Genomic DNA, 25,447 nt, shown 5'->3' with positions numbered 1-25,447 from the left:
CTAACTTATGTTAGAAATACTAAAAAGACACAGCACAGTGTGTGTTTAATTCAAAGCTAATTTATTTGACTTTTAGCCAGAATATTAGCTCCTCTAAGTGATCTGGAGTTTGTTAACATCAGCAGGAACAGACAGAAGCAGATGGTTCAGTCCTGAACGTGATTAACAACAGAATCCAATTGCTGTCATTACTTGTGAACTCGCTGGTGTCTCAGCAGGTGGGATGAAGTAGTGAATCCCTTCCCACACTCGGTGCAGGTGAATGGCCTCTCCCCGGTGTGAACTCGCTGGTGTACAGTGAGTTGAGATGATCGCACAAACCCTGTCTCGCAGTGAATGCACCTGAATGGTCTCTCGTCAGTGTGAACACGTTGATGGCGCATCAGGTCCCCAGAACTTTTAAAACTCTTCCCGCAGTCCTGGCATTTAAAAGGTCTCTCATCATTGTGAACTCGCTGGTGTGCACTGAGTTGAGATGATCGCCTGAACCCAGTCCCGCAGTGAGAGCACTTGAATGGTCGCATATCAGTGTGAACACGTTGATGGGACATCAGTTTCCCGGAATTTTTAAAGCACTTCCCACAGTCTGGGCATTTAAAAGGTCTCTCATCGTTGTGAACTCGCTGGTGTGTCAGCAGGATGGATGAGGTAGTGAATCCCTTCCCACACTCAGGGCAGGTAAATGGCCTCTCCCCAGCATGAATTCGCTGGTGCTTCAGCAGGTCAGATGACTGGGTGAATCCCTTCTCACACACTGTGCAGGTGAATGGTCTCTCCCCAGTGTGAACTCGCTGGTGTACAGTGAGGTCAGATGATCGCCTGAACCCAGTCCCACAGTGAGAGCACCTAAACGGTCTCTCGTCAGTGTGAACACGTTGATGGCGCATCAGTTCCCCAGAACTTTTATAGCACTTTCCACAGTCTGGACATTTAAAAGGTCTCTCCTCAGTGTGAACTCGCTGGTGACTCAGCAGGTGGGCTGAAATACTGAACCCCTTCCCACACTCAGAGCAGGTGAACGGTCTCTCTCCAGTGTGAACTCGCTGGTGTGTCAACAGAGCGGATGACTGAGTGAATCCCTTTCCACACATGGAGCAGATGAATGGCCTCTCCCCAGTGTGACTGCGCCGGTGAGTTTCCAGCTTGGATGGAGAAATGAATCCCTTCCCACAGTCCCCACATTTCCATAGTTTCTCCCCAGTGTGACTGTGCTTGTGTCTCAATAGGTCAGATGATTGGCTGAAGCCTCGTCCACACACACAACACACATATGGTTTCTCCGCACTGCGAATGGCGCTTTTTCCTTCCATGTTCAAAATCCGATGATATTCAGCTTATGGCAATTTGGGCGACTCTGTCAAGTCCCGATGTGATGTTTGGTTTGAGTTTCCTGACTGCAAATACTCCCCTTCTAATCCCCTGTGAAACTGATTTAAAACAGAAAAAAGGGGAGTGAGAGAGAACCCGCAAAAACACAAAGACAGGTTGTGAAATTGAGCTGAATGAATCTGGTCACTTGTGGGGCCGGCACCAGGAAAAAGTGACCATGAAAACTGCTGGAGTGTCGTAAAAACCCAACTGGTTCAATAATGTTCCCCAGGGAAGGGAACTGGCCACCCGATCTGAGTCTACACAAGACTCTGGGCTCTATGGAAGGAGAGAGAGGACTTTGACAGAACCTCCCAAATCCTCAATCCCCACCACTCAGAATGACCAGGGTAGCAGGTGTATGTGAACACCATCACCTCCAAGTTTCCCTCCAACTCACACACCGTCCTGACTTGTCTGACATCCAGTACTGGATGAGCAGAAATTTACTTTATTCAAATATTGGGAAGACTGAAGCCGTTGTCTTCGGTCCCCACAACAAACTTCACTCCCTAGCCACCAAATCCATCTCACTCAGTGAATGTACTGTACTTGGATTTCCAGAAGACATTTGATATGGTGTCACATCCCATGAATGAATTAAAAAAAATGAGTGGCAGAAGGTTAGTACAGCTCAGAGGCTAGGAATCGTGTGAGGAATAACTCACCTCCTGACTCCCCAAAGCCTGTCCACCATCTACAAAGCACAAGTCAGGAGTGTGATGGAATACTCCCCACTTGCCTGGATGAGTGCAGCTCCCTCAACACTGAAGAAGCTGGACACCGTCCAAGGCGGTCCGCTTGATTGGCACCACATCCACAAACATTCACTCTCTCCACCACCGACGCACAATGGCAGCAGTGTGTACCATCTACAAGATGCACTGCAGGGATTCACCAAGGCTCCTTCAGCAGCACCTTCCAAACCCACGACCACTACCATCTAGAAGGACAAGGGCAGCAGATAGATGGGAACGCCACCACCTGGAAGTTCCCCTCCAAGTCACTCACCATCCTGACTTGGAAATATATCGCCGTTCCTTCGCTGTCGCTGTGTCAAAATCCTAGAACTTCCTTCCTAACAGCACTGTGGGTGTACCCACACCACATGGACTGCAGCGGTTCAAGAAGGTAGCTCAACACCCCCTTCTCAAGGGCAACTAGGGATGGGCAATAAATGCTGGCCCAGCCAGTGAAGCCCACATCCCGTGAATGAATTTTAAAAAATACTGTAGGGAGATAAAGTTGGTCAGCCAGCAGCACATGGGATGGGCAGTGACGGAAGCCTCATTTAAACACAGTCTGCAGAAGTAACAGTAAAATAATAAACATAATTAAAATATACCCATTATTCGAGACAGAGGAAGTTAGACAATAGCAGACAGGTGATCAGGGAGGGTAGTGGTGAAACAGAGCAATGGACGGAAATGGATTCAGATCCACAGTAAAGGAGCCACACCAGACCCAGAGCCATGGAATCTCTCACAGATAACAGAGCATAGAACTAAATGCTCTAAAGTTTAGATAAATGGTCAAAAATACTCAGCTCTGAAACAATTTCAACAAATGGAAAGATATCAGAAGCACTGGAGCCAGAGAAAAACCTCCCAGTTGTGGAAATACCCGGGGAGCGAGGTGATGTCACCGTGCAATTGTTGGCGTGTGATGACATCACAGACACGAACACAGAACATCTGGGTCTGTGCAAACCAGTGATCACCACAAATTATGAAAGACATGAGGGTCCTTGAGAGGGTGCAGAGGAGATTTAGCAGAATGGTTCCAGGGATGAGGGATTATAGTTGCAAGTTTAGGTTGGAGAAACTGGGCTTGTTCTCTTTGCAGCAAAGGAAATTGAGGAGAGATTTGATGGAAAGATATAAGTTTATGATAGATTCAGAAAAGGTGGATAAAGAAAATCTATTCTCATCACCTGAATGTAAAAGGATTACGGGACACAGATTTTAAATTTTCAACAAGATCCACAGGGGGAATAAGAGGAAGAAATTTCATACAATTAGTGATAATGACATGGAACTCAACGCTTACAGTCAAAGGCCGATAATATTCAATATCCTGATGAATTGACTGCTTGTTTCAGATTTTCATGCAGTGTTTGGCTTGAATTTCCTGTTTTCACATCTTTCTAACTCCCTGTAAAAGGAGTTTCCAAAATCCATCCCTGTCAGTCCAGGATAGAAATCCACAACATTCTCTCCTCCTGCTGACAGGGGCAGGGATGACCGCACCTATGCCACGCTGTACATTGCCCTTGGTCGTCGTCAGCATTCTATCGATTTGAGGATAACGTCTACTCAGGGTCGTGAGTTTCTGCCGGGTGGCTTCATGCGACTGAACTGACTCGCAGACCTTTGGACTCAAGGGGCAGGACGTCCCATGTGCTTGTGGGATCAGGAGAATAGGAGTTGCTTCCTTTCCTTCTCTGCACATCATTGAGATATTGTAACTCAAAGTGTGTAGCAGCCTGATGGAACAAGTTGTCCCCATTGTTTCATTAAAAGCATCTTATCTATAAAGATAAGCATCCACAGATGCTGATAGACCTGCTGCGTTTTTCCAGCAGTTTCTGCTTTTGTTGCTTTTATCTGTAAAGATGTCGGCCGCGCATGCGCCTTGCTGCACCTGGCAAAGATTTCAGCCGCGCATGCGCCCTGCTGCACCCGAACCCAATAAAGATATCGGCCGCGCATGTGCCCTGCATCACATTGCCCCAATAAAGATGGCCACGTGAACCCGGGCCTGTGAATGAGAGAAATCGCACCAACAGCTGCTGTCCAGCTCAGTGCTAACGGGCGACTGTTAGGTCCTTTTTCAGGATTTGCGGCTCACACAATATGTTTACATAACCTCCCCGACCAACCGCCAGATTCATCGCTTCCTCCTTCCCGCCATCGATTTACCGTTTGCGGATCCGTGAGAAAGCGTCACTCCATCGCCATTACCTGTACTGCGCATGTGTTAAAGATTGGACATAACGCCTGCGCACTAGTCTCTTATGATGTGAATAGAAGACATTCTCCACCGCAGAGAATGCTGGGTAACGGCCCCGCCATTGACAGTTCAAATTATTCTATCCTGATTTGTTTTGCTGTTATGCGGTGGAGTCTGGGGCCAAACGGTCCAATATTAAAGCCAGGACACAAATTATACTGAAACCAATCGGCATGGATCCTCCACTATCCACTGAAAATAAGGGGAATGGGAATTGGTAGAAAATCAGGGGTCTCCAAAACAAAAGCAATAATAGCATAATCTAACCTCTACAGTCACATGTGAACTCACTGGTGTCCCAGCTGCTGGAAAGAACAAGTGGATCACTGCCCACCCACAGAACATTTGAATAACCTCTCTCCTGTATAAATGTGCTGATCATGTATCAAATTCTTTGAACTTTCAAAGTAGGTGAGAAAGCTGAGTAAATCCTTTCGTACTCTGAATGGTCTCTCTCCACTGTGTCTGCACTGCTGCATCAGTAAATAGGGTGACTGATTCCACAATCAGCTGGTGAATATCCTCTTCCTTGTGTGACTGTACCCATGAGTTTCCAGTTTTAGACGGGTAATGGAATCACTCTTCACAGTCAACAACAACAATGAGAACATGCATTTATATAACACCTTTACCAAAATAAAAATATTCTGAGAAACTTTACATGGGTGTTAATACTCCCAATATTAAGACAGTCTGTGTTTTTGTCTCTAATTTGATCACAAACACACTTCTTTAATTTCCATACAATAAAAATGGGAATACACACACTTAACCAACATCAATCAGAGGTTCTGTTAAATGTGTCATCATACATTGTGTAACATCCCTATGGGCGTAAAACAGTAAATCCTCTGGCTCAGTATAACCTGTGCCTTGGTAGATCTGCTAGGAATATCATTCAAATGGGAATTACTGTTATTTCATATTTGTTATATCACACATTTATTTTAATCAAATGTCTTGAAGCTGATTGTCTCCCTGGCAGATTTATTCCAACAATCTTAATAACTAGTGTTTCTATTTTCCCAGATTTGCTAAAATCAAAAACCGGTTAATATTAATACCAGTTAATATTAATAACCAGTTAATATTAATAATCAGTATTGCTTGTTTTCCTGTTTTGTTTCTACTGTTCCTGCATTAATCTCATTCCATTGTTATTTCTCGCTCCTATTTTAGCTCATCATTTTCTTCATTATCCTTTTTCAAAACCCATTTCCCATCTACGTCCACCCACCTATTCAATTTTTTGTGAACCAAGTTGGTAATGATATAAGATATATTATGCAGCATGGTATATAACATTATTTCTGGTGGTGCGTGTTGCTTATTGAGTATAATGCATGCAGGAGGTATTCTTTATTGAGGGGTCCCATCTGAAACATTAAACATCACGTTAGATTTTTGTATCCTTTGCGACCAGGGAAGTTACAAAATGACTCAAAGTTCAGATCTGGCCCATGACAATGGGTGTCAAGTCCACCGACATGAAGTACCATTGCCAGCAGCCCCTCACCCCCTCAGCATCACTCCTGGCCTCTCCATGTCTTTTGGTGCTCCATAAGCCATTGCTGCTTCCTACTGCTGTTGCATCAAATGATTAGTTAAAGTTCCGCACTGTGCACAGGAATTTCTTCCCAGAGTGTGCAGTTGCAGTCAGTCACTTAAAATACATCAACAAGGCAATAAGTAATGGTTGAGGCATCGAAGGGGCAGGAGCTGGGAGCCGTGGTGAGAGCAGGAAGTTAACTGCATGAAGTTAGAAGGAGGGAGCAATCAAGGGAGGGAGGTGGAAGGAGTGACAGTATGAAATTGGAAGAAGAGAGAAGTAACGTCAGTGTTTGGATAGTTCCATCATAGCCTTTCCTCATCCTCAGGAAACTGTAAGTTGAAGATGTTTGAAACACCATCACAACATACAATGGAAGAACATAAGTTTAAACCTGGATCTGGTGGTTCCTCTGAGATTTAATTACCTACTGCCTCCAATTCCCATTCACAGGTCCAGGCAGGTGATTGTGCCCTGAAGGACAAACTGGGTCTGTGGCAGCTGGTGAGGGAACCCACAAGTGGGAAAAACCCTGAACTTGTTCTTACCAATCTACCTGTCCAGGGGGATCTGTCCATGACAGGATCAGTAGGAGTGACCACTGCATAGTTGTGGAAACAAAGTCCCATCTTCACACTGAGGATACTCTCCATTGTGTTGTATGGCAAATGGGATAGATTCAGAACAGGTCTAGCAACTCAAAAGTGTGAGCCCGTGAGGCAGTGTGGGCCATCAGCATCAGCAGAATTGTATAGAACCACAACCTCTTGTCGAGCCTCATAGCCCAGCATATCCATCACTCCACCATTACCGTCAAGCCAGTGGATCAGCCCAGGTTCAATGAAGAGTGCAGGAAAGCAGGTCGGGGTTATCACCAGGTAATCTAAAAGTCAACCTGGTAAAGCTACAACACAGGACTACTTGTAAAACAGTGGAAGAAGTGTGTGATAGACAGAGCTAAGCAATCCTGAAATTAACAGATCAGATCAAAGTCCTGGAGACTTGTGTTCCAGAGCTAGCCACACCCCCACTCAAGCCATTCCAGCAGCTTTCCAAAGAAAATAAAACCCAGCCTATGAAATATATTCCTCCTAGCTGATTTTGATGTGAATAAGGTTCAGGATCACCTCTCATTCCTCTAAACTCTAATGGGTATAGGCCCAACCTGTCCAACCTTCCTTCATGAGATAAACCTTTCATCCCAAGAATGAGTCTAGTGAACCTTCTCTGAACTGCTTCCAACGCAATTGCCCTTTTTCAAATAAGGAGACCCAAACTGTACACTGTCCTCCAGATGAGGTCTCAACAAGGGTCCTGTGCGGCTGCAGTAAAACTTCCCTTCTTTTATATTCCAATCCCCTCGCAATAAATGACAACATTTCATTTGCCTTTCTAGTCACTTGCTGTACCTACAGACTAACTTTCATGATTCATATCAGAATGGAGAGCTGGGGTTCACCCGTGGAAGCAGCAAAGTTTAAAAAACAATGGGGCCCAATGTAGGCCTCAAACCCACAGTGTTGAGATTAAAAAGCATTTGATCCAATGATTGAGCTAGTGGGGCATACAGCAATGATGGAACCAGATACCTTATCACAGCGAGATAACTGTCTGAGTGCAATGGTAGAGAAGGGAATTGACCAGCAGAAGCCCAAGGGCCCAATGCTTTCCCCTCAATCATCAATAACATTATTCACAGCTTCCGCTTCTCAGCTGCACCTCCTTCCAAACATTGTGATCTATTTTCCTCAGGATTTGTTCCTGGATTGAATATTGACCTGCTTTGTGACCTCATTTTGAAATCAGATTCACTTCAATCTCCAACACAAGTTGAATTGCAAACCTGACAAACAATGGAAAACAAATCAGTCGGTGACACAAATCCAATGGTTCTCATTTTCAGATTCACAACAGTCAGATTTTGAATAAAAGGAAGGAATTTTGCAGTGAAAAGATTTAGAAAGTTGTCATTGTTTTTATTTGTGACTCACTCACTCGAGTATCCTGTAAATGCTGCTTGGAGGTTTAGTGACCATCTACCTGCCTTTTCCTGAGCCTGTGCTCGTGCATTGGGAGGTTTGACCCGGGTTGGAGTATCTTGCATCCCAGGGATGGGCAGTAAACTGCTGATTGAAGCTACAGTTGCCGCTTTCTGCTGGCAGCGGGTAATTGGAGAGCGTGTGGCCGGAATATTGCTGCTTTTCTGCTTTTCTTGTCACACTCATTGTGGAGCTGAGGAGGAGGGAATGGGTTTGTTTGAATCTCACAACTTCATAGATTTCTAATGGGCTCAAGATAGGCATATGGCAGGTGTAGTTGTTTAATCATTATTTTAAGAACGAATATTCATGTAAAACACTCGGGCAGAATCTTAATGGATAGCAGCAGAATTGTCAATGGTTGTAGAATTTTTCTTGCAACCAGAGTACTCGTGACAACCTGGAACTGTGTGGCAATGAAGGCTGATTTCAGAAAACAGTGAAGGTTTTGTCTCTGGATGGTCATAACTCACCACCCTTTCAGTTAACAGCTGAACGCACTGGCCAATTGTGCCACAGAGGCTGATATACGGTAGTTCTACAGGATACCCTAAACCAGGGTGTCAGCGGGTTAAAGCTTCAGATTGTTGCTCCCAGAATGACAATTGATCTCTGTCAATTTTACTCTTCCAAAATAAAGGGTGGGACAGTCATTGTGGATACATGGAAATAGTCTGATCCCACCCATTGCAGACACATCCATATCACCATGAACCAGCTCTCCTGCAATCAGTTCTGTCTCCCTTTGAGCTTTTCAGTGTCTTGTCTGTTAGCAAGTCCCGAAGCCAATATTAGGTTTAAATTGCTGATGTGCAGTAACGAGAATCCTTTCAATGTCTCAGATCAGTTAATTTCACTGATAACATCAGAGCCAATGTTCCAGTGACTTATAGAAGGGAAAGTTGCCTTCACTGACACATGCTAAATCCAGATGTCAATTTCTCTTAACCTGGAGAAATTAAGACCACAGATGATAAAACTGATTTTCTTGACATATTCTGATCTATCTTGACCATTGACTAACTATAAATTTCTCCTGAACCTTGAAAGGCTCTGACTGCTTCCTGGAAGTAAATGTCGAGGTAATTCTCCCCCTCCCTGATGCCTGCAGCTCAGACTCCAGCTCAGTAACCCTGAGCCCAGGTTCCCTGAGCTGCAGATACTCACCATAGATATGATGGTCCAGGATCGCAATATTCTCCAGAAACTCCTACTTGCTGCAGTCCTGGCACAGCACCTGCCCTGTGAAAAACTGTAAACTCTGGCCCAGTGATAGGAGTTATTAACTTCAGCAGAAATAAACAAGCATGTGATTAACAGTAGCATCCAACCCCTGCAGTCACACTTGAACCCGCTGGTGTCTCAACAAGTTGGATGGTTGACTGAATCCCTTCCCACATTCGGAGAAGGTGAATGGCCTCCCCCCATTGTGAGTGCGTTGGTGTGTCTGGAGATTGGATGAATGAGTGAATCACTTCTCACACACGGAGCAGGTGAATATCCTTTCCCCAGTGTGAACTCGCTGATGTTGAATAAGGTGAGATGATTGTCTGAATCTCTTCTCACAGTGAGAGCAACTGAATGGTCTCTTGTCAGTGTGAACAAGCTGGTGTTATATCAGGAGAGGTTTTAAAGCAATTTCTACAGTAAAAGCATTTAAAAGGCCTCTTGTCACTGTGAACTCTCTGGTGTGACCCCAGGCTGGATGACTTAGTGAATTCCTTTCCACACACAGAATAGGTGAACAGTCTTTCCCCAGTGTGACTGCATCGGCGAGTTTCCAGCTGGGATGGGAAACTGAATCCCTTCCCACAATCCCCACATTTCCACGGTTTCTCCGTGGTGTGGATGTTCTTGTGTCTCTCCAGGTTGGATGATCTGTTGCAAACTTGTCCACACACAGAACATATGTACGGTTTCTCCCCGATGTGAATGGTGTGATTTTTTTTCAGGCTGTGTAACTGGTTAAAGCTCTTTCTAGTCAGTGCACTGGAAGACTCTCACTTGGGTGTGTGTGTATGTGTCTCGGTGCTTTTCTGGTCACATTGATGTTTGTAATCTTTTCCCACAGACAGAGCCAAGAAACATTTCGCCTTCCATATTCAAAGGCTGATGATATTCAGGTCCTGATGAATTGAGTGACTCTAAGAGGTCTTGATGTGATGTTTGGTTAGTTTCCTTCGAATCATTTCCTTCTAATAGCCTGCAGAAAGAGTTGTCAGTGTCAGTATCGCTATCAGTCCATGTTAGAAATTCAAAACTGGCAATTCCAGTTTCTATGCCACTTTTTTCTCTCTCTGTTCCTCCAATCATGGGATCTAAATCAAACTAAAAGAAGCCCCAAAAGGCAACAAATGCAAATGGAATTTTCACAACTAAACCATAATGTTGTTTCCAGTGAACATGAGACACTCTGCATTCTGAGGTGCCCACTGTTTGTAGAAGATATCAACTGTACTGATGGACATTGCATCCTCCCTGGCCCTGGCCACCAGGGAACAGACAAGACCACAGAAGACTGACCAGCAGCCAGAGGATCGTACCCACCCTAGATCTACCAGTTGTTGTAACCATGCTGAACAGCAGCTCCAGGAGAAGATCCTCAATGTACCCAGCCCCCTCCACACTGGGCAGCCATAGATTAGGGGCCTGGGTCTGAAGTGTGACCAGACATTGAGGAGCAGACCTTCAGGTAACTATACAGGGGCTGTAACCTCTCACAATGAGCATATACATGGCTCATGGACTCCTGTAGGCTGCGAACATCACCTGAAGCCTGGGAGTGGGTAAAGCTGTTAAAAAATGTGTTGCCCAGATATCAGCAACTCCCGGGCACTGGGACACAGTTGGGAACTGCCCCGCCCATTCTCTTTGCGTCAACAAGACGTCCGCGCATGTCCCCGCTGAACCAAAATGGCGGCCGTTAACCGGGCTGCAAAGGGGTGTATCTCAGGGTCTTATTCGAGGTTTGGAGCCTTTACGAGGTGTTTAGAAACCCTGTCCGTCCTCCCGGCGCCTCCAACCCTTCCTCTGTGTTTTCATTTCCTGACCAGTTTGAAGAGAAGACAGACAGAAGACGCTACATCGGTTATGGCGCATGCTCCAAACACTGGGCGATACTGCAGCTGCGGACTGCTCGCCTTTGACGGGGATAGGGGACATTCACCACCGCGGGGGATGCTGGGTAAAGTCCTTGCCATAGAATGGCTTAATTGGTAGTAGTGAATGTTTCTTTTTGCAAAGATGTGAGGATTGGGGCGAGTGTCGGGCAGTCAATAAAATTAGGAACCAACACAAAAACAAACATTGCTGGAAAAACTCAGCAGGTCTGACAGCACCTGTGGAGAGGAAGACAGTCCATAGTAACTTCGAGTCCGTAGTAATGTTAACTCTGTCTTCTTCTCCACAGATGCTGTCAGACCTGCTGAGTTCGTCCAGCAATTTTTGCTTTTGTTTCGGATTTCCAGCATCCGCAGTGTATTGCTTTTAAATTAGGAACCAAATTGGACAGAAGCCCAAGTGCACAGAACCTCCATTATCCACCAAAAAGAAGGGAATTGATGGTGAATTGCAAATCCCCCAAAGTTTTACCGAAACAGCAGCAATGACGTGGAATCCAATCCCTCCAGTCAAATGTGAACTCAGCAGATGGGGTGACTGAGTGAATCCTTTCAGTGAGTAACTGTCAGGATTGTTGTCTGATGGATATTCCTGGTTGTGTATTTTTAGTTATGCTGTCACATACCAATAACACAGAGTAATCTGGAAACAAGCTGCAGCTCCTTTTTTTCATTCATCACAGGATGCAGATGTTACTGGCAATGTAGGCATTTATTCCCATCCCTAATTGCCCTTGGGAATGTGATTGTGACCTGCTTTCCCAAACCGCTGCAGTCCAATTGAATTTTGCTTTCTTCGAGCGGCTTTGATATGACCAAGTGGCTTATGCACCATTTCAAAGGGTCAAACACATTGCTGTTGGTCTGCAGTCACCTGTAGACCAGTTGAGGTTGGGATGGCAGGTTTCCTCTCCTAAAGGATGTCAGGGAACCAGTTGGATTTTTATAACAATCTATTCATTTCATGATCACTGATAACAGCTTTTATAGTAGATTTTTATTCCAGATTTATTGAATTAATTGAATTTAAAATCTCTAACTGTTATGATGAGTTTTGAACTCACATCTTCAGATTATTATTCCCTCTAGGTTGCTAATCCGGTAATGTAACCACTATGCCTGGGCATGTCGTCAGAATGCCTGAATTCAGATTGACAAACAGGTACTGTACTCAGAGCTATACCAAGGAGGCTCTTCACATGGGGCCAAAGGAAACTTTTCAAAGACAATCTCAAGGCCTACCTGACATTCTGCTCTATTAACAGAACCACTTGGGAAGCAGATTCCCACTCGCCTCCAAAACGTCATCATCCATGAACTTTTCAATCAACAAGAGCAGCTGCTCAAGTCAACAATCCATCACCAACTCTACTGGCCAACAAACCCCATGTCCTCACTGTAAGGAGAGCCTGCAAGGCTAAGATAGGACACATTAGTTACCTGTGAATACACAACTAACACTGACGTATCAACCTGCACCCAGTCATCCACAAGGAAGAATCACACTTGACAGAAGGGATTACTGATGGATAACCACGATGTTATCATACACTTCTTTATCTGGGGATTGAATGTCAGTTATGCAATTGTAGCAGCAGTTAAAAGCCTCCTGTGAACTCCTCCATGCGATCTCTTAGTGCAGATTTTAAACAATTTATTTTGAGTGTGCTTACGTTCAATGAGTTAACACTGATTTTATAAACCAATGGCTATGCCTCAGTTGGAGTGCTGCATTCATTTATCGGCATCACACCTTAAACAGGATTTGAAAGCCTTAGAGAGGGTGCAGAAGAGATTTGCTAGAACGGTACCAAGGGTAAGAGGCTTCAGCTATATGGAGAAACTGGGATTGTTTTCTTTGGAGCAAAGGGTTAAGCAGATGGTGGTGATGGCATAATGGTATTGTCACTGGACTAGTAACCCAGAGACCAGAGTTAATGTTCTGGAGGCTGGGTTTCAAATCCCACCAGGTCTCATGATGACCCTGAAGCCATTGTCACTTGTCAGAAAAAACCCATCTGATTCACTAATGTCCTTTAGAGAAAGAAATCTGCCATCTTCACCTGGTCTGGCCTGAATATGACTCTAGACCCACAGCAATATGGTTGACTCGTAAAATACCCAGAACTTACACCATGGACTGCAGCAGGCCAAGAAGATGGCTCACCACCACCTTCTCAAAAAAGATGCAACAGTGGTTTTCAAAATCATGAATGGCTTTGACAAACTGAAAGAAGAAGGGTGTCCAGTAGCAGAAAAAATGCTAATCAGAGGACACAGATTTCAGAACTTTTTTTTAAGCAGTGTGTTGTGATCTGGAAATCACTGCCTGAAAGGGTGCTGGAAGCAGATTCAAGAGCAACGTTCTTGGGAGAACTGAAGGAAGAAACACCCAAGTCTATGAGTAAAGAGCAGGGAAGTGGGACTAATTCGATAGCTACACTAAAGCACTGGTACAAACATGATGAGCTGAACACCTTCCATTAGCTCCTGTACCATCTGAAGACAATGGCAGATGATGCTACCCAGAATGTGTCAGGTGGTAGAATATGGCCCATCAACATCAACAGGGAGGCAACACTCATATTTTTCTCCCTTTCTTTCATGAAGGTGCTGTGTGATGGTGAGGTTCAATCCGAGTCACTGTTTACCAGCCTGTACCCTGCCAAGTGGTAATTCTGAGCTTATGATCCTACACTGTGGCCTATAATAACGGTATTTTATTCAAGAAGCAGGTTTTCAGACCAAAGGCTGAATTGCAATATGATTTACATAAGGAAATTCACATAGAGACTAAATAATGAAGTTAAAAACATGGAAATATGACAATCAAATAGCAGAAACAGGTTCCAGTTGAAAACTAGCAGGAAAAATGTTTCCAGTGATAATAATAAACACAGACACCAGAACTGGAATAACAGACAGGTTATTTTCTAATAATAAGTGGCATAGTTTAAGTGTAACAATTACAAACACAAGGGTCTTATACAGTAAGAGTGCAGATGGGCCCAAAGGAAGAACAGCAAAGGTTTGGCTGACCTTGAGTGTAACAAATACAGTATTTGTTTTAATAACGAGTCAGGCTGCAGTGTGTTAGTTAACACATCATTGGATCCAATGTGATGATAATGCAGTCAGTATCTAGTGCACCAAAACCAAAGTTTGGGTCTCATCTAGCTATGTAAGTGAGCCATGGTCTATTGGTATAATATGATGTCAATGTGTTGCCTAATGTCTAATAACAGAGCCAAGGATCACTGCAATGGGAATGGGATGGGTTTAATGTAATAACACAGACATGGTCTCGTGGAATGGGAACTGATATTAACATTGACTAATTGATGGCACTCACACCCCGAGTCAGAAAGATGTGGGTTCAAGCCCCCTCCAGAAACTCGACCACATCATCTGAGTCGATGCTCCCAGTGTCATTATAAACGGGAGTCTCTGTTCTTTTGCCGAATATTTTCTTAGACTCAGAAGGAGTGAAGGGAATGACAGGACAATTCTGTGCAGTTGCTCCATCCAGCAAGGCAGGGATTTCTGGGACATGATTGCAGGTTTAACGTGCCCATCCACTCCTTAAAAAAATCTCTTCCTCTTTGGGTTTGTGAAGGGAGTTACGTCTGCAGCACGTGGGGCTGACGGGAGTCTGGTGTAAAAATAATCACACAGGCTGACTCCAGTTCTTAATAACAGAGATCACTTTAACTGCAGGGAATCTTACATTAAGGGAGGCAAGAGGCAGAATAAAGATCCGATTGAAATAGGAGGACAAGGTTTAAGGAAGCAATGATATTTGGATTTCTGTGTTATGGTGAGTGTCACAGGGAGGTGTGTGATAAAATAGGAGTGGAAATGTCATGACAGAGGCACGTGTGACTGACTCCACCAAGGGGAGGGCAATGACGACATGGGGAACTCCAGAGATTTCTGGTATCTGAGGTGATAATGGTGCATCTGAGGAACTGAAAAGAATCGGTTCCTTCTCACCCTTGCCTGCAGTTCCCAAGTTACATAGACACACAGGAAACAAATCTGACAGTTTGTAGAAACCAACGTTTTAAATCTTCTGTTTGAGACACATTATGATTGAAAAGATCAAATGTTAAAACCTCAGGAGAGGAAAATTCAGAATGTCACAAAGATCAGTGAACCGTCCAATTAGTCCCATTCATCATAACTCTGCCAATTTTCCCCTCTTCATTTATTGATTCAATTCCCTTTGAAAGTTGCTATTTTATCTGCTTCCAACCCCGTCAGTGTGTGCATTCCAGATCACATCAAATCACTGCGTAAAAATATTCTCCTCATTACCCCCTCTGATTCTGTTGTCAAAATCATAAATCTGTGTCTTCTGGTTACAAACTGTCCTGCATCTGAAAACAGTTTCTCCCTATCGACACTATAACAAATTCTTCCCCATTTTGAACACCTCCATTAAATTCCCCCCTAACCTTTTCTGATCTAAGAAGGACAGCCCCTGTTTTTCCTGCTCAAAAGAAGAATGATGTTGGACTGGAAACCTTAAATCTGTTCTCTCTCCACAGATGCTGCCAGACCTGCTGAATTTTTCCAGCATTTTATGCCTTTTGCCATTTTTCCTGCCTTTTGCCATTTTTCCTTCCTTAATCTATCAAAAACCCTTCATGATTTTGAACATCCCCATTAAACAGGAACACACTGACATTGAGAGAGATATAGAGGAAAGGAGAGACAAAAACTGAGAGAAAAATTGAGACACTTAAAAAACAGAAAGATGAGGTAGTCGGAGATAAAGCTGAGAAATAGAAGAAACAAGTAACAGAATAATATGAGGGAATGATATAAAATGAAAGGGAGCAGACTATCAGTTCCTGGCTATGGAGAACAGAGGGAACTCAGTGACTGATCCAAAGACACGGCCACATATGTCCGGGAATGGAAATTCTGACCAGAAACAACAGACTCATTTGTAAATGTCACTGCAATGTGATCTGTGTGACTCTGCCCTGACTCTGTGGCCAGATATAGGCTGCCTTGACAGATGTTCTCACCAGATTGTGGCCCCTGGATTTATTTTCTGCTCAGAAGTGAGATGTGCGGTTTGGAACCAGCAGTAGAGAAACAGGAAGTTGTGTTACCTGAGAATGAAACAGCAGGCGTCAGTTTCATGTTATCACCGTGAACAGTCTTCCTGCCTGTGAAGGTGAACTCACTCTGACAGAATCAAGAACAACCACACAGATTGCTGCCGGTCTCAGCATTACATTCACCTCTATTACCATTTTAAAGGTTTAAACACATGAGCTTATTTGGAGTTTTAACATATTCACTGAAGGGGGAAATGAGCTGATGGTTTACCTTTGGAGAAATGAGAGGAAATTATATAAAATAAATAATTTTCCCTAAAAACGGTTATCAGAAAATAGGAGAGTTAAAGTGAATCGAGGCCTATCTGAGAATGAGAGAGAGAAACAGAGAGGTTACGTTGTACATAACTCTGTACATTGAACACTGCCTCAGACAGTGAAGAGAGGTTAAGTATGTTAGGTTCTTTCTCAAGAGAGAAAAAAATTAAGTGAGTTTAGGCACTCTCTGAAATAGAGATTAAGTGACTTAGTACCTGAGAGAGAGAGGAGACAGGTTAAATGACTTAGACAGAGTCTGAAAGAGAGATTAAGTATGTGTCTGAAAGAGAGGGAGGAAAGAGGTTAAGTGAAATAAAAGCAAAATATTGCAGATGCTGAAAATCTGCAATAAAAACAGGAAATGCTGGAAAAACTCAGCAGGTCTGACAGCATCTGTGGAGAGAGAAGCAGAGTTAACGTTTTGAGTCCGTATGACTGAAGAAGACCACATGCTCTGAAGAAGAGTCATGCGGACTCAAGATGTTAAGTGAGTTTGGGGATAGATGTGCTCATATTGGTAATTGAACGGTCAGTGTGAGATTGTTTTCTAAACAACAGCACCCCAGAGAATGCGTTCCAGATAACTGTCAGTGCTATTAAAAGATTTGCAAAGATATTACATTAGAAATAAATGGAAATAAAAGACTAAAATACTTAATGAAGATAATTACTTCAAGAAATACATTGCAAATGTGAAGAATGATGTGCTCACAATCAGACACATAGACACAAACACACACACGTGCGCACACACTCACACACACCATTTTGTGTTGAGCTGGTTTCAGTTGTGTCTGTTAACCAGATGATAGATTTTTAATTGGATACCATTAGGATCCTGCAGCAGTCCATTCGACTGAGGAGACGGTTCTAGATTCTGTCTGACACCATCAGTGGGTCAGGTGGAAGCTAAATAGAAAATCCTGCAGGAAAAATAATCCTTAACATTAACAATCTATCTGAGCAATTGACACAGTACAACACCAGTGTGAATTAGTAAATTTTAACACAACAGAGTTTGTCACTAACTCATGTCAAGTAAAATGCACTATTGCTCACCTTTAGTCTTGTCCCTCAATCCCAGTTAATCTCTGGGAGATTGTTACAAGATTCACCCCATCCTCTCGACACAAATATTACCCAGATAACACTAGAGTCAATAGAAATTGATGTGTGCTTCCCACACACTGTCCTTTTAAATGTACCTCACTCCTACCAGCCTTTAACTATCAAAGACATAACAGAGTTAATAGCTGCTAATAGCTATGAATAAGATTAAATTTATACTTGAAATGATTGAATCTTCACATGCAATATATATTTTGTTTTATTCTTTGATGGGATGTGAGTGTCACTGGCAAGGCCAACATTTGTTGCCCAACCTTAACTGACCTTGAACAGAGTGGCTTCCTCGGTCATTTCAGAGGGCAATTAAGAATTAACCACATTGCTGTGGGTCTGGCCTCACATGTGGGCTGGACCAGTGAGGACAGCAGATTTCCTTCCATATAGGACATTAGTCAAGCAGATGCGTTTTTACAACAATCAATGATAGTTTCATGGACACCATCACTGAGGCCAGATTTCAATTGCAGATTTTGAATATCATGATGAGGTTAGAAGCCTGGTCAATATGCTCAGGTTCTGAAGGTGAAATCCACAATATAGAGATCCTGAAATCAGTGTCGTCACTGTAACCAAACTGCTACTAAAATGTTTAAGAAGCTAAGGTGACATTTTATACGTACAGTTTGACAGTAACATTGGTTAATACCATTACTGTTAAACTTCCAGATAATAATATCACAAACAGCAACTTCAAGCAGGAGGCGCAGAATAAAGGAGATGGAGAGAAACATGAGAGCCCACAGGTGAGGACCACATAGAGCAGGTTCACACACCCAGGGATGGGGTGGCTTATGCGCCCAGGGACACACACCCAAGGCTCACCAGGAATGATCAGAATAAGGAAACCACCCAGAAAACTACAAATAGGAATCTTCAGCTGAACAAATCACTTATTCTTAAAGGGACCGAAGGGGTCCTGACACTGTGAAGCTAAAGGGGAAGACACAGCTTCAACCTTCTCTCTGTTACCTTTCTGATAGTTAAAGGCTGGTAGGAGTGAGGTATATTTAAAAGGACAGTGTGTGGGAAGCGCACATCAATAAAACTGGGAATTCTTGGACATAACGCTGCAGGTCATTCTTTATCTGGGAATCAAACTGTTGTATTATTGTCCCAGCAGTTAACAGCCTCCTGTGAACTCCTCCAGCTTCTAGTTTAATGCAGATTTTAACCCAAAAAATGTCAGCGTGTTTCGATTCAGTGACTCGGGACTGACACACAAACACGTTGAAACATTTTAGACTTATTAAGAACCATTTTCAGACTGGAAACTTAAACCTGCTGTTTCACTTTCAGTCAGGAACAGATCACAGTTTTACACCAAACTCTGATTGGGCAGCAGGTTTCCACCATTCACTGTTGTTCTTCCTGACTCTAAACCCAGTTGTAAAGGAGCCTTCTGTTCCATGTCCAGGAGCTCTGAACCATGGGCAAAAGCAGCTGAGGCACATTTCTTACGCACCTCAGGATTCACCCACATGGGGATTGTGCCGTCAGTGAAGAAAGATGAGAAAGACCAAAGTGTTGTTTGGGGGTCCCTCAGTGTGACCCTGAAGGACTGTGTCCAGGCTGAAGTTCTGTTCCTGCTGTACGATCCTCCCCCAGGTTGTCCTTTCTGACTCCAGCCAGGTGATGTTAAACACTTAGGAGGGAAAAACAAAAATCTACAAACAAAGCTGATTTATTTTACATTTATTCAGAATATTGAACCTCATCAACAGGTCAGGACTGTCAGAATGAACATGATTCAATCCTGATATGATTAACAGCATCAACAGGAGTAGAATCCAAACCTTGCAGTCGCTTATGAACCCACTGGTGTGTTCGCAGGTATGATGACTGAGTGAATGCCTTTCCACAGGCATTATGGTGAATGGCCTCTCCCCACTGTGAACTCACTGGTGTTTCAGCAGATAGGATAACTGAGTGAATCCCTTCCCACACACAGAGCAGGTAAATGGCCTCTCCCCATTGTGAATGCTCTGGTGTGTCAGCAGGTTGGATAACTGAGTGAATCCCTTCCCACACACAGAGCAAGTAAACGGCCTCTCTCCAGTGTGTACTCGCTGGTGATTCAATAGGTTGGATGACCAAGTGAATCCCTTCCCACACACGGAGCAGGTGAACGGCCTCTCTCCAGTGTGTACTCGCTGGTGATTCAATAGGTTGGATGACCAAGTGAATCCCTTTCCACACACGGAGCAAGTGAATGGTCTTTCCTCAGTGTGAACCTGTTGGTGTGTCAGAAGGTTAGATGAATGAATGAATCCCTTCCCACAGTCAGAGCAGGTGAACGGTCTATCCCCCGTGTGAAGTTGCTGGTGTATCAGAAGGTTGGATGAATTAATGAAGCCCTTCCCACAGTCAGAGCAGGTGAATGGCCTCTCCCCAGTGTGAATTCGCTGGTGATTCAGTAGGGCAGATGGACGGCTGAATCCCTTCCCACAGTCGGAGCAGGTGAATGGCCTCTCCCCAGTGTGAGCATATTGATGTGTTAGCAGATCTTTTTTGCTTTTAAAGCTCGTCACAATCAGAACAATTAAAAAAATTGTTGTCAGAGTGAACAAGTTGATGTGTCAGAAGGTGAGATGATTGAGTGAATCCCTTCCCACACAGAGCAGGTGAATGGCCTCTCCCCAGTGTGAATACGTTGATGTATCAGCAGATCTTTTCTGCATTTAAAACTCTTCTCACAGTCAGAACATGTAAATGGTCTCTTATCAGTGTGAACAAGTTGGTGTGTCACAATGTGAGATGACCGAGTGAAGTCCTTCCCACACACAGGGCAGGTGAATGGCCTCTCCTAAGTGTGAATTCGCTGGTGTGTCTGAAGGTTGTACAAATGGGTGAATCCCTTCCCACAGATAGAGCAGGTGAACAGTCTCTTCCCAGTATGACTGCGCGGATGAACTTCCAGTTGGGATGGGAAATTGAATCCCTTCCCACAGTCCACACATTTCCATGGTTTCTCCATGGTGTGGGGGTCCTTGTCTCTCTCCAGGTTGGACGCTTAGTTGAAGCCTTGTCCACACACAACACGTGAACAGTTTCTCCCCACTGTGAATGGTGCGATACTTTTGCAGACTGTGTAACTGCTTAAAGTTTTTTCCAAAGTCAGTTCACTGGAACACTCTCACTCGGGTGTGTGTGTGTGTGTTGAGGCTTTTCCAGTCACACGGATGATTGAAATCCTTTCCCAAAGACAGAATAGACAAACATTTCTCCTTCCACATTCAAAAGCTGATGTTGTTCAGGTCCTGATGAATTCAGTGCCTCTGACAGATTTTGATGTGATGTTTGCTTTGCGTTTTCTGTCTGCCAGTCAGCTCTGTTTAATACCCTGCAAAACGATTTTACAAAAGTCATCACGTTAAATCCAGGACAGAAATTCTGAACAGACAATTATAGTTTCCATGAAACATTTTTTTTCCTCTTGTTGCCCCAAAGCTGTAAATCCCCGTCCCACACACTCTCCCTCCTCCCTGGGCTGAAATCCAAACCCATCTCACCATCTCCACCATTTCTTTCCTTCGCTCCCAGTTTTCTCCCTCCCTCTCCTCTGCCTGGGTTCAGTTCTCCAGCTCCTGTGTCTCTGATTCGGGGTCTCAGGCGGGACCCCAGCTGCCATCGGGCGGGACACAGGAGGGGGGACCCTCCCGGGTGGGTCTTACCCGGACCCTGATTCCGTCCCCCCAGTTTCTGAGCCCCCGGGCGGCCCGCGGTCTCCCCGCAGTTTCTGAATCTCCCGCCCCGGAGCCGCTTCCCCCGAACCCGGCTCTGTCACCGGGAAGAAGCCCCGGAGCTGCAAACACGGGACATGGAGGCTGTGATCCGGGATTGCAGCCAACACCGGGTGTTTCTGAAGCCTCTCCCCCGACCCGCCGGCTCCAGTCAGTTTCTGTCTCCCTGCGGCTCCGACGCCAGCCCATCCGACCTGACCCAACACCCGCACTGCGCATGCTCCAGTCAGAGCGGTACTGCGCCTGAGCAACAATCGCCTGTTGTACAGATAGGAGACATTCCGCCTCTCGATGAATGCTGGGTAACCCGCACCGCCATTGACAACCTGTTTCATCGAATACAACATCATCTTTTGTGGTCCGATTACGATTTGAAGCCTGGATATAAAATGGTTAAGTCAGTTGACACAGCATTCATAGTTCTATCGTGGATTTGATTAACAGCAGGAAAAAACCCTCAATGTCAAATGTGAACTCACTGGATTCTTAGCAGGCGGTGTGAACGAATGTGTCTTTTCTCGCAAACAGAACATTTACACAGTTCATCACCAATTGATTGTATAACAATTGCTTTGAACTTTTAAAGCTGAATTGTTAACTATTGGAAATACTGAATAGATCCCTCTGCACATATATAGTATCTGAATGGTCTCCCTCTGACGTGACTGTGTTCTTGTGTCAGTAAATGGAATGACCAAGTGAATCTCTGTCTACATACAGCTGGTGGACAGTGTTTTTGTGGTGTGATTGTACCCATGAGTTCCCAGCTCAGACATGCTTCGCAATCTCTTAATATAACGATTTCCATATAACATTCCCCTGGTCAAAGAAAAGCAAAAATATTGTGGATGCTGAAAATATGCAATAAAAATAGAAAATGATGGAAATACTCTGATATTGAGCAACTTCCAGATCAGAATTGACTTGATATGATGTGTTGCAGCCTTGGCATTTGGAAGTTGATCGGCACCAATGTGATCCACAGCAACTACAGCTGCAGTAAGTGCAGTTCATGGAACTTCAGTTCAGAGTTGTTGAGCTGGAGCCTGAACTTTGGACAATGGGGAGAAAGTTGCCTGGACAATTTGATTCAGGAAACAGACACTCGCCTTAAGTTACATAATATCAGATTTAGTCTGTGGTCAGGGATGGGAGGGTGTGACTATTGGTGATACAGGTATGGGTATCAAGAAGGTAGCACTGGAAGCGCATTAGCCTTTGCACTTGTCCAATAAATTAAAAATTCTTGGAGCCATGAGGACAGCAGCTTGACGTATGAGCAAAGTGACCATGGTACCGAGTTACAGGGGACCATTCAAGTTTGGGGTGGGGGGTGGCAGAGAGAACATAATGTAGGGAAAGTCAGGGACAGTAGCCAAGGGTGTTAGTCCCGAATGCTGTGCAGCCTGCTCAGTAATGGATTTAAGGACATCTCTTTGGGCTGGAGAGTAACATGGAGAGGGAGGGAGAGGGCCCAATTATCATGGTTCATGTAGGTACCAGCTACATTGGTATTATCGTGTAAGAGGTTCTGCTCAGGGAGCATGAGCAGCTCGGACCTAAATTAAAAAGTAAAAACAAAAGTAATAACCGCTAGATTACTATCTCATCCATCAGTAAATTGGCACAGAGTAGACAAGATCAAAATGTTGAATGTGTGGTTCAACAACTGGTGTCACAAGGGTCATTTGGAAGAACTCCTTCAGACTTTTATAAAACAGGATTGCCTGGGCGGTTATGTAATTAGGCTAGCAATCCAGTGGCCTGGATGTATGTTTGGATCCTAACATGGCAGGAGGGAATTTAAATTCAGTTCATTAAATAAACCTGGAATTGAAAGCTAGTCTCAGTGACAGTGACCATGAAACGGTCTGATTATTGTAAAAACCCATCTGGGTCACTAATATCCTTTAGGGAAGAAAATCTTCCAACCTTACCTAGTCTGGTCCCCATGCGACTCCAGGCCCCAACAATATGGTTGACTCCTAACTGCCCTCTGAAATGGCCTAGCAAGCCTCTCAGTTATACTCAAGGCAACAGCTCGCCACCAATTTCTCAAGAAGCAGTTTAGGGGAGGGCATTAAATCCTGACTTTGCCAGCGGTGCCCAAGTCCCGTGAATGAGAATAAAAGCTTGGAGGCGATCACTCTCTCATCAGATATTCAACTAAGGAAGATTGCATTATACTACTGAAACTGGGGCAGGTCTTGGGGAATAGCAGAGGGGGTCCTATTCTGCCACTATCCGGCACTATATTAGTCTTGGGATTATCGGAATAGTTTCACAACGCAATCTCTAAATTTGCCTCTGACGCCAGATTGGCAGGGGGTGCTGGGGGAAAGAGTCAGTACTGAGGAGGGCTGCAACAAATTACAGGAGGACAGCAATAAACTTGCAGGATGGGAAAATAATTGGCAGATAAAGTTCAGCACAGATAAATGTGAGGTGGTTCATTTCGGTAGGAAGAACAGAGAGGTCACAAATTACTTGGAAGATGGCAGTCTAGGTGGAGTAGAGGAACAAAGGGATCTCGGTTATGAATCATTGAAAACCGTGCCACAAGTTAGCGAGGTCGTAAAAAGAAGCAAACAAACACCAGGCTTTATCTCTAGAGGGCTAGAATTGAGAAGTAGGGAAGTCTTTAAAATGATGAGAGGTTTCGATAAGAGTGGATACAGAGGGAACTTTTCCTCTTGTGGGGAAGAGCAGAATCAGAGGTTGTCAATATAAGAGAGTCACCAAGAAATCCAATGGGGAATTCAGGAGAAATTCCTTTACCCGGAGAGTGGGAGAGAATGTGGAACTCAGTCCTACAGGGAGTGGTTGAGGTGAATAGTGTAGATGTATTTAAGGGAAGCTGAATGAACAAATGAGGGAGAAAGGAATAGCGGGGTTACAATGATTGATTTGGATGAGGAATATAGGAGGAGGTTCGAGTAGAGCATAAACAGCAGCATGGGCTGGTTGGGCCATGGTCTGTTTCGGTGCCGTATAATCCTGTGTAGTTTCTGACCAGTGTCTCAGTTCCTTCTGCTAACATCCTTCATGCCAAAAACCAACACATTTGTAATTGTAGGCAGAACTTTAAACAGTAGTGTATAAAAACGGGGCTCATGAAATAATTCAGGAGCCACCTGTGAGCTTTCCTCATCACCATCATGTACACGGGTGGGCAGTTTAAACCCACAACACTACACCAGCACTCTACATGCAGTCTCAATTTCTAGAACACAGTCAGGACAGGTTTTCTAGAACAGTACATTTTCAAACTGGCTCGGGAACAGGCCAGGCGAGAGTTAGAGAGGAGGGACAACCATGGGGATTTGTTAATCATCCAACAGTCAATGACTGCCTTGCAAACAGTGACCACAACACTACTGAATTTGAGCTCCGCTTTGGGAGGGGGAGTCAGTGGGTGTATTTTGGTTGAGAGAATGATGAAAGTCAATATAAGTTATGATGGTATGATTTTTAAATGGGGGTTTTGCTCCCTATTTACTTCCTCCAATAATGAACTATTTCATGAGCTCCGTTTTTATTCACTATTGTTTAAAGGTCTGCCTGCTATTACAAATCTGTCGGTTTTTCGCATGAGGGATGTTGGCAGAAGGAACTAGGGCACTTGTTGGAAACCACACAGGATATAGGGCACAGAAACAGGCCATTCGGCAGCACAGAGGGAGGCCATTCAGCTCCTCGGGCTATAATGGAGGCAAAACCTCCTTACTCTGAAAACAGCACCTCCCTCGCAAGGGGAGAGCCAACATGCCATTCGCTGCCCTTTATTGCTTGCTGCCACCAGTGGGGCAGCTTGCCCTGTTTTGGGTGTGGGGCACCCAAATCCTCCCACGCGCCAACATTGTCCAGGGCTCTGCGAGGTGGCTGAAGGGTGCAACACCAAAGCAATTCACTCCAGGGCATCGCCCTGGCTCCCTTTGAGTGAGGGGCGAATCCCAAGTGAAATTGGTGCCATTCTCCCTTTTGCCCTACATGCAATGATGATGGTGTGATGATGATGATAATGGTGTGTGTGTGTGTGTGCATGTAACTCCTGCCATTTTGTCTTACCTGGACCTTTGGTGCTCTGAGACCCTTTACTGCC

The 25,447-nt window shown here is 44.4% G+C and overlaps 1 protein-coding gene and 1 pseudogene across 1 annotated transcript in view; both read right to left on the bottom strand.

The window, feature by feature from the left end:
• LOC121270330 (zinc finger protein 850-like) overlaps positions 1-4,279 on the bottom strand; it is a 39,025-nt gene extending 34,746 nt beyond the window's left edge. The window contains exons 1-2 of the mRNA XM_041175624.1: positions 3,418-4,279; positions 193-1,427 (exon numbers count right to left, since the gene is read on the bottom strand). Of these exons, the coding sequence (XP_041031558.1) occupies positions 193-1,310 (1,118 nt within the window). The 5' untranslated portion in view covers positions 1,311-1,427; positions 3,418-4,279. The remainder of the gene's footprint in view (positions 1-192; positions 1,428-3,417) is intronic.
• Positions 4,280-19,269: 14,990 nt separating this feature from the next.
• On the bottom strand, positions 19,270-20,181 carry LOC121270329 (annotated as a pseudogene).
• Positions 20,182-25,447: the final 5,266 nt, after the last annotated feature.

The sequence above is a fragment of the Carcharodon carcharias genome, chromosome 27 (genome assembly GCF_017639515.1).
Source record: "Carcharodon carcharias isolate sCarCar2 chromosome 27, sCarCar2.pri, whole genome shotgun sequence".
NCBI lineage: Eukaryota > Metazoa > Chordata > Chondrichthyes > Lamniformes > Lamnidae > Carcharodon > Carcharodon carcharias.
The sequence above is the reverse complement of the archived record's forward strand: the minus strand, read 5'-3'. Positions and strand labels throughout refer to the sequence as shown.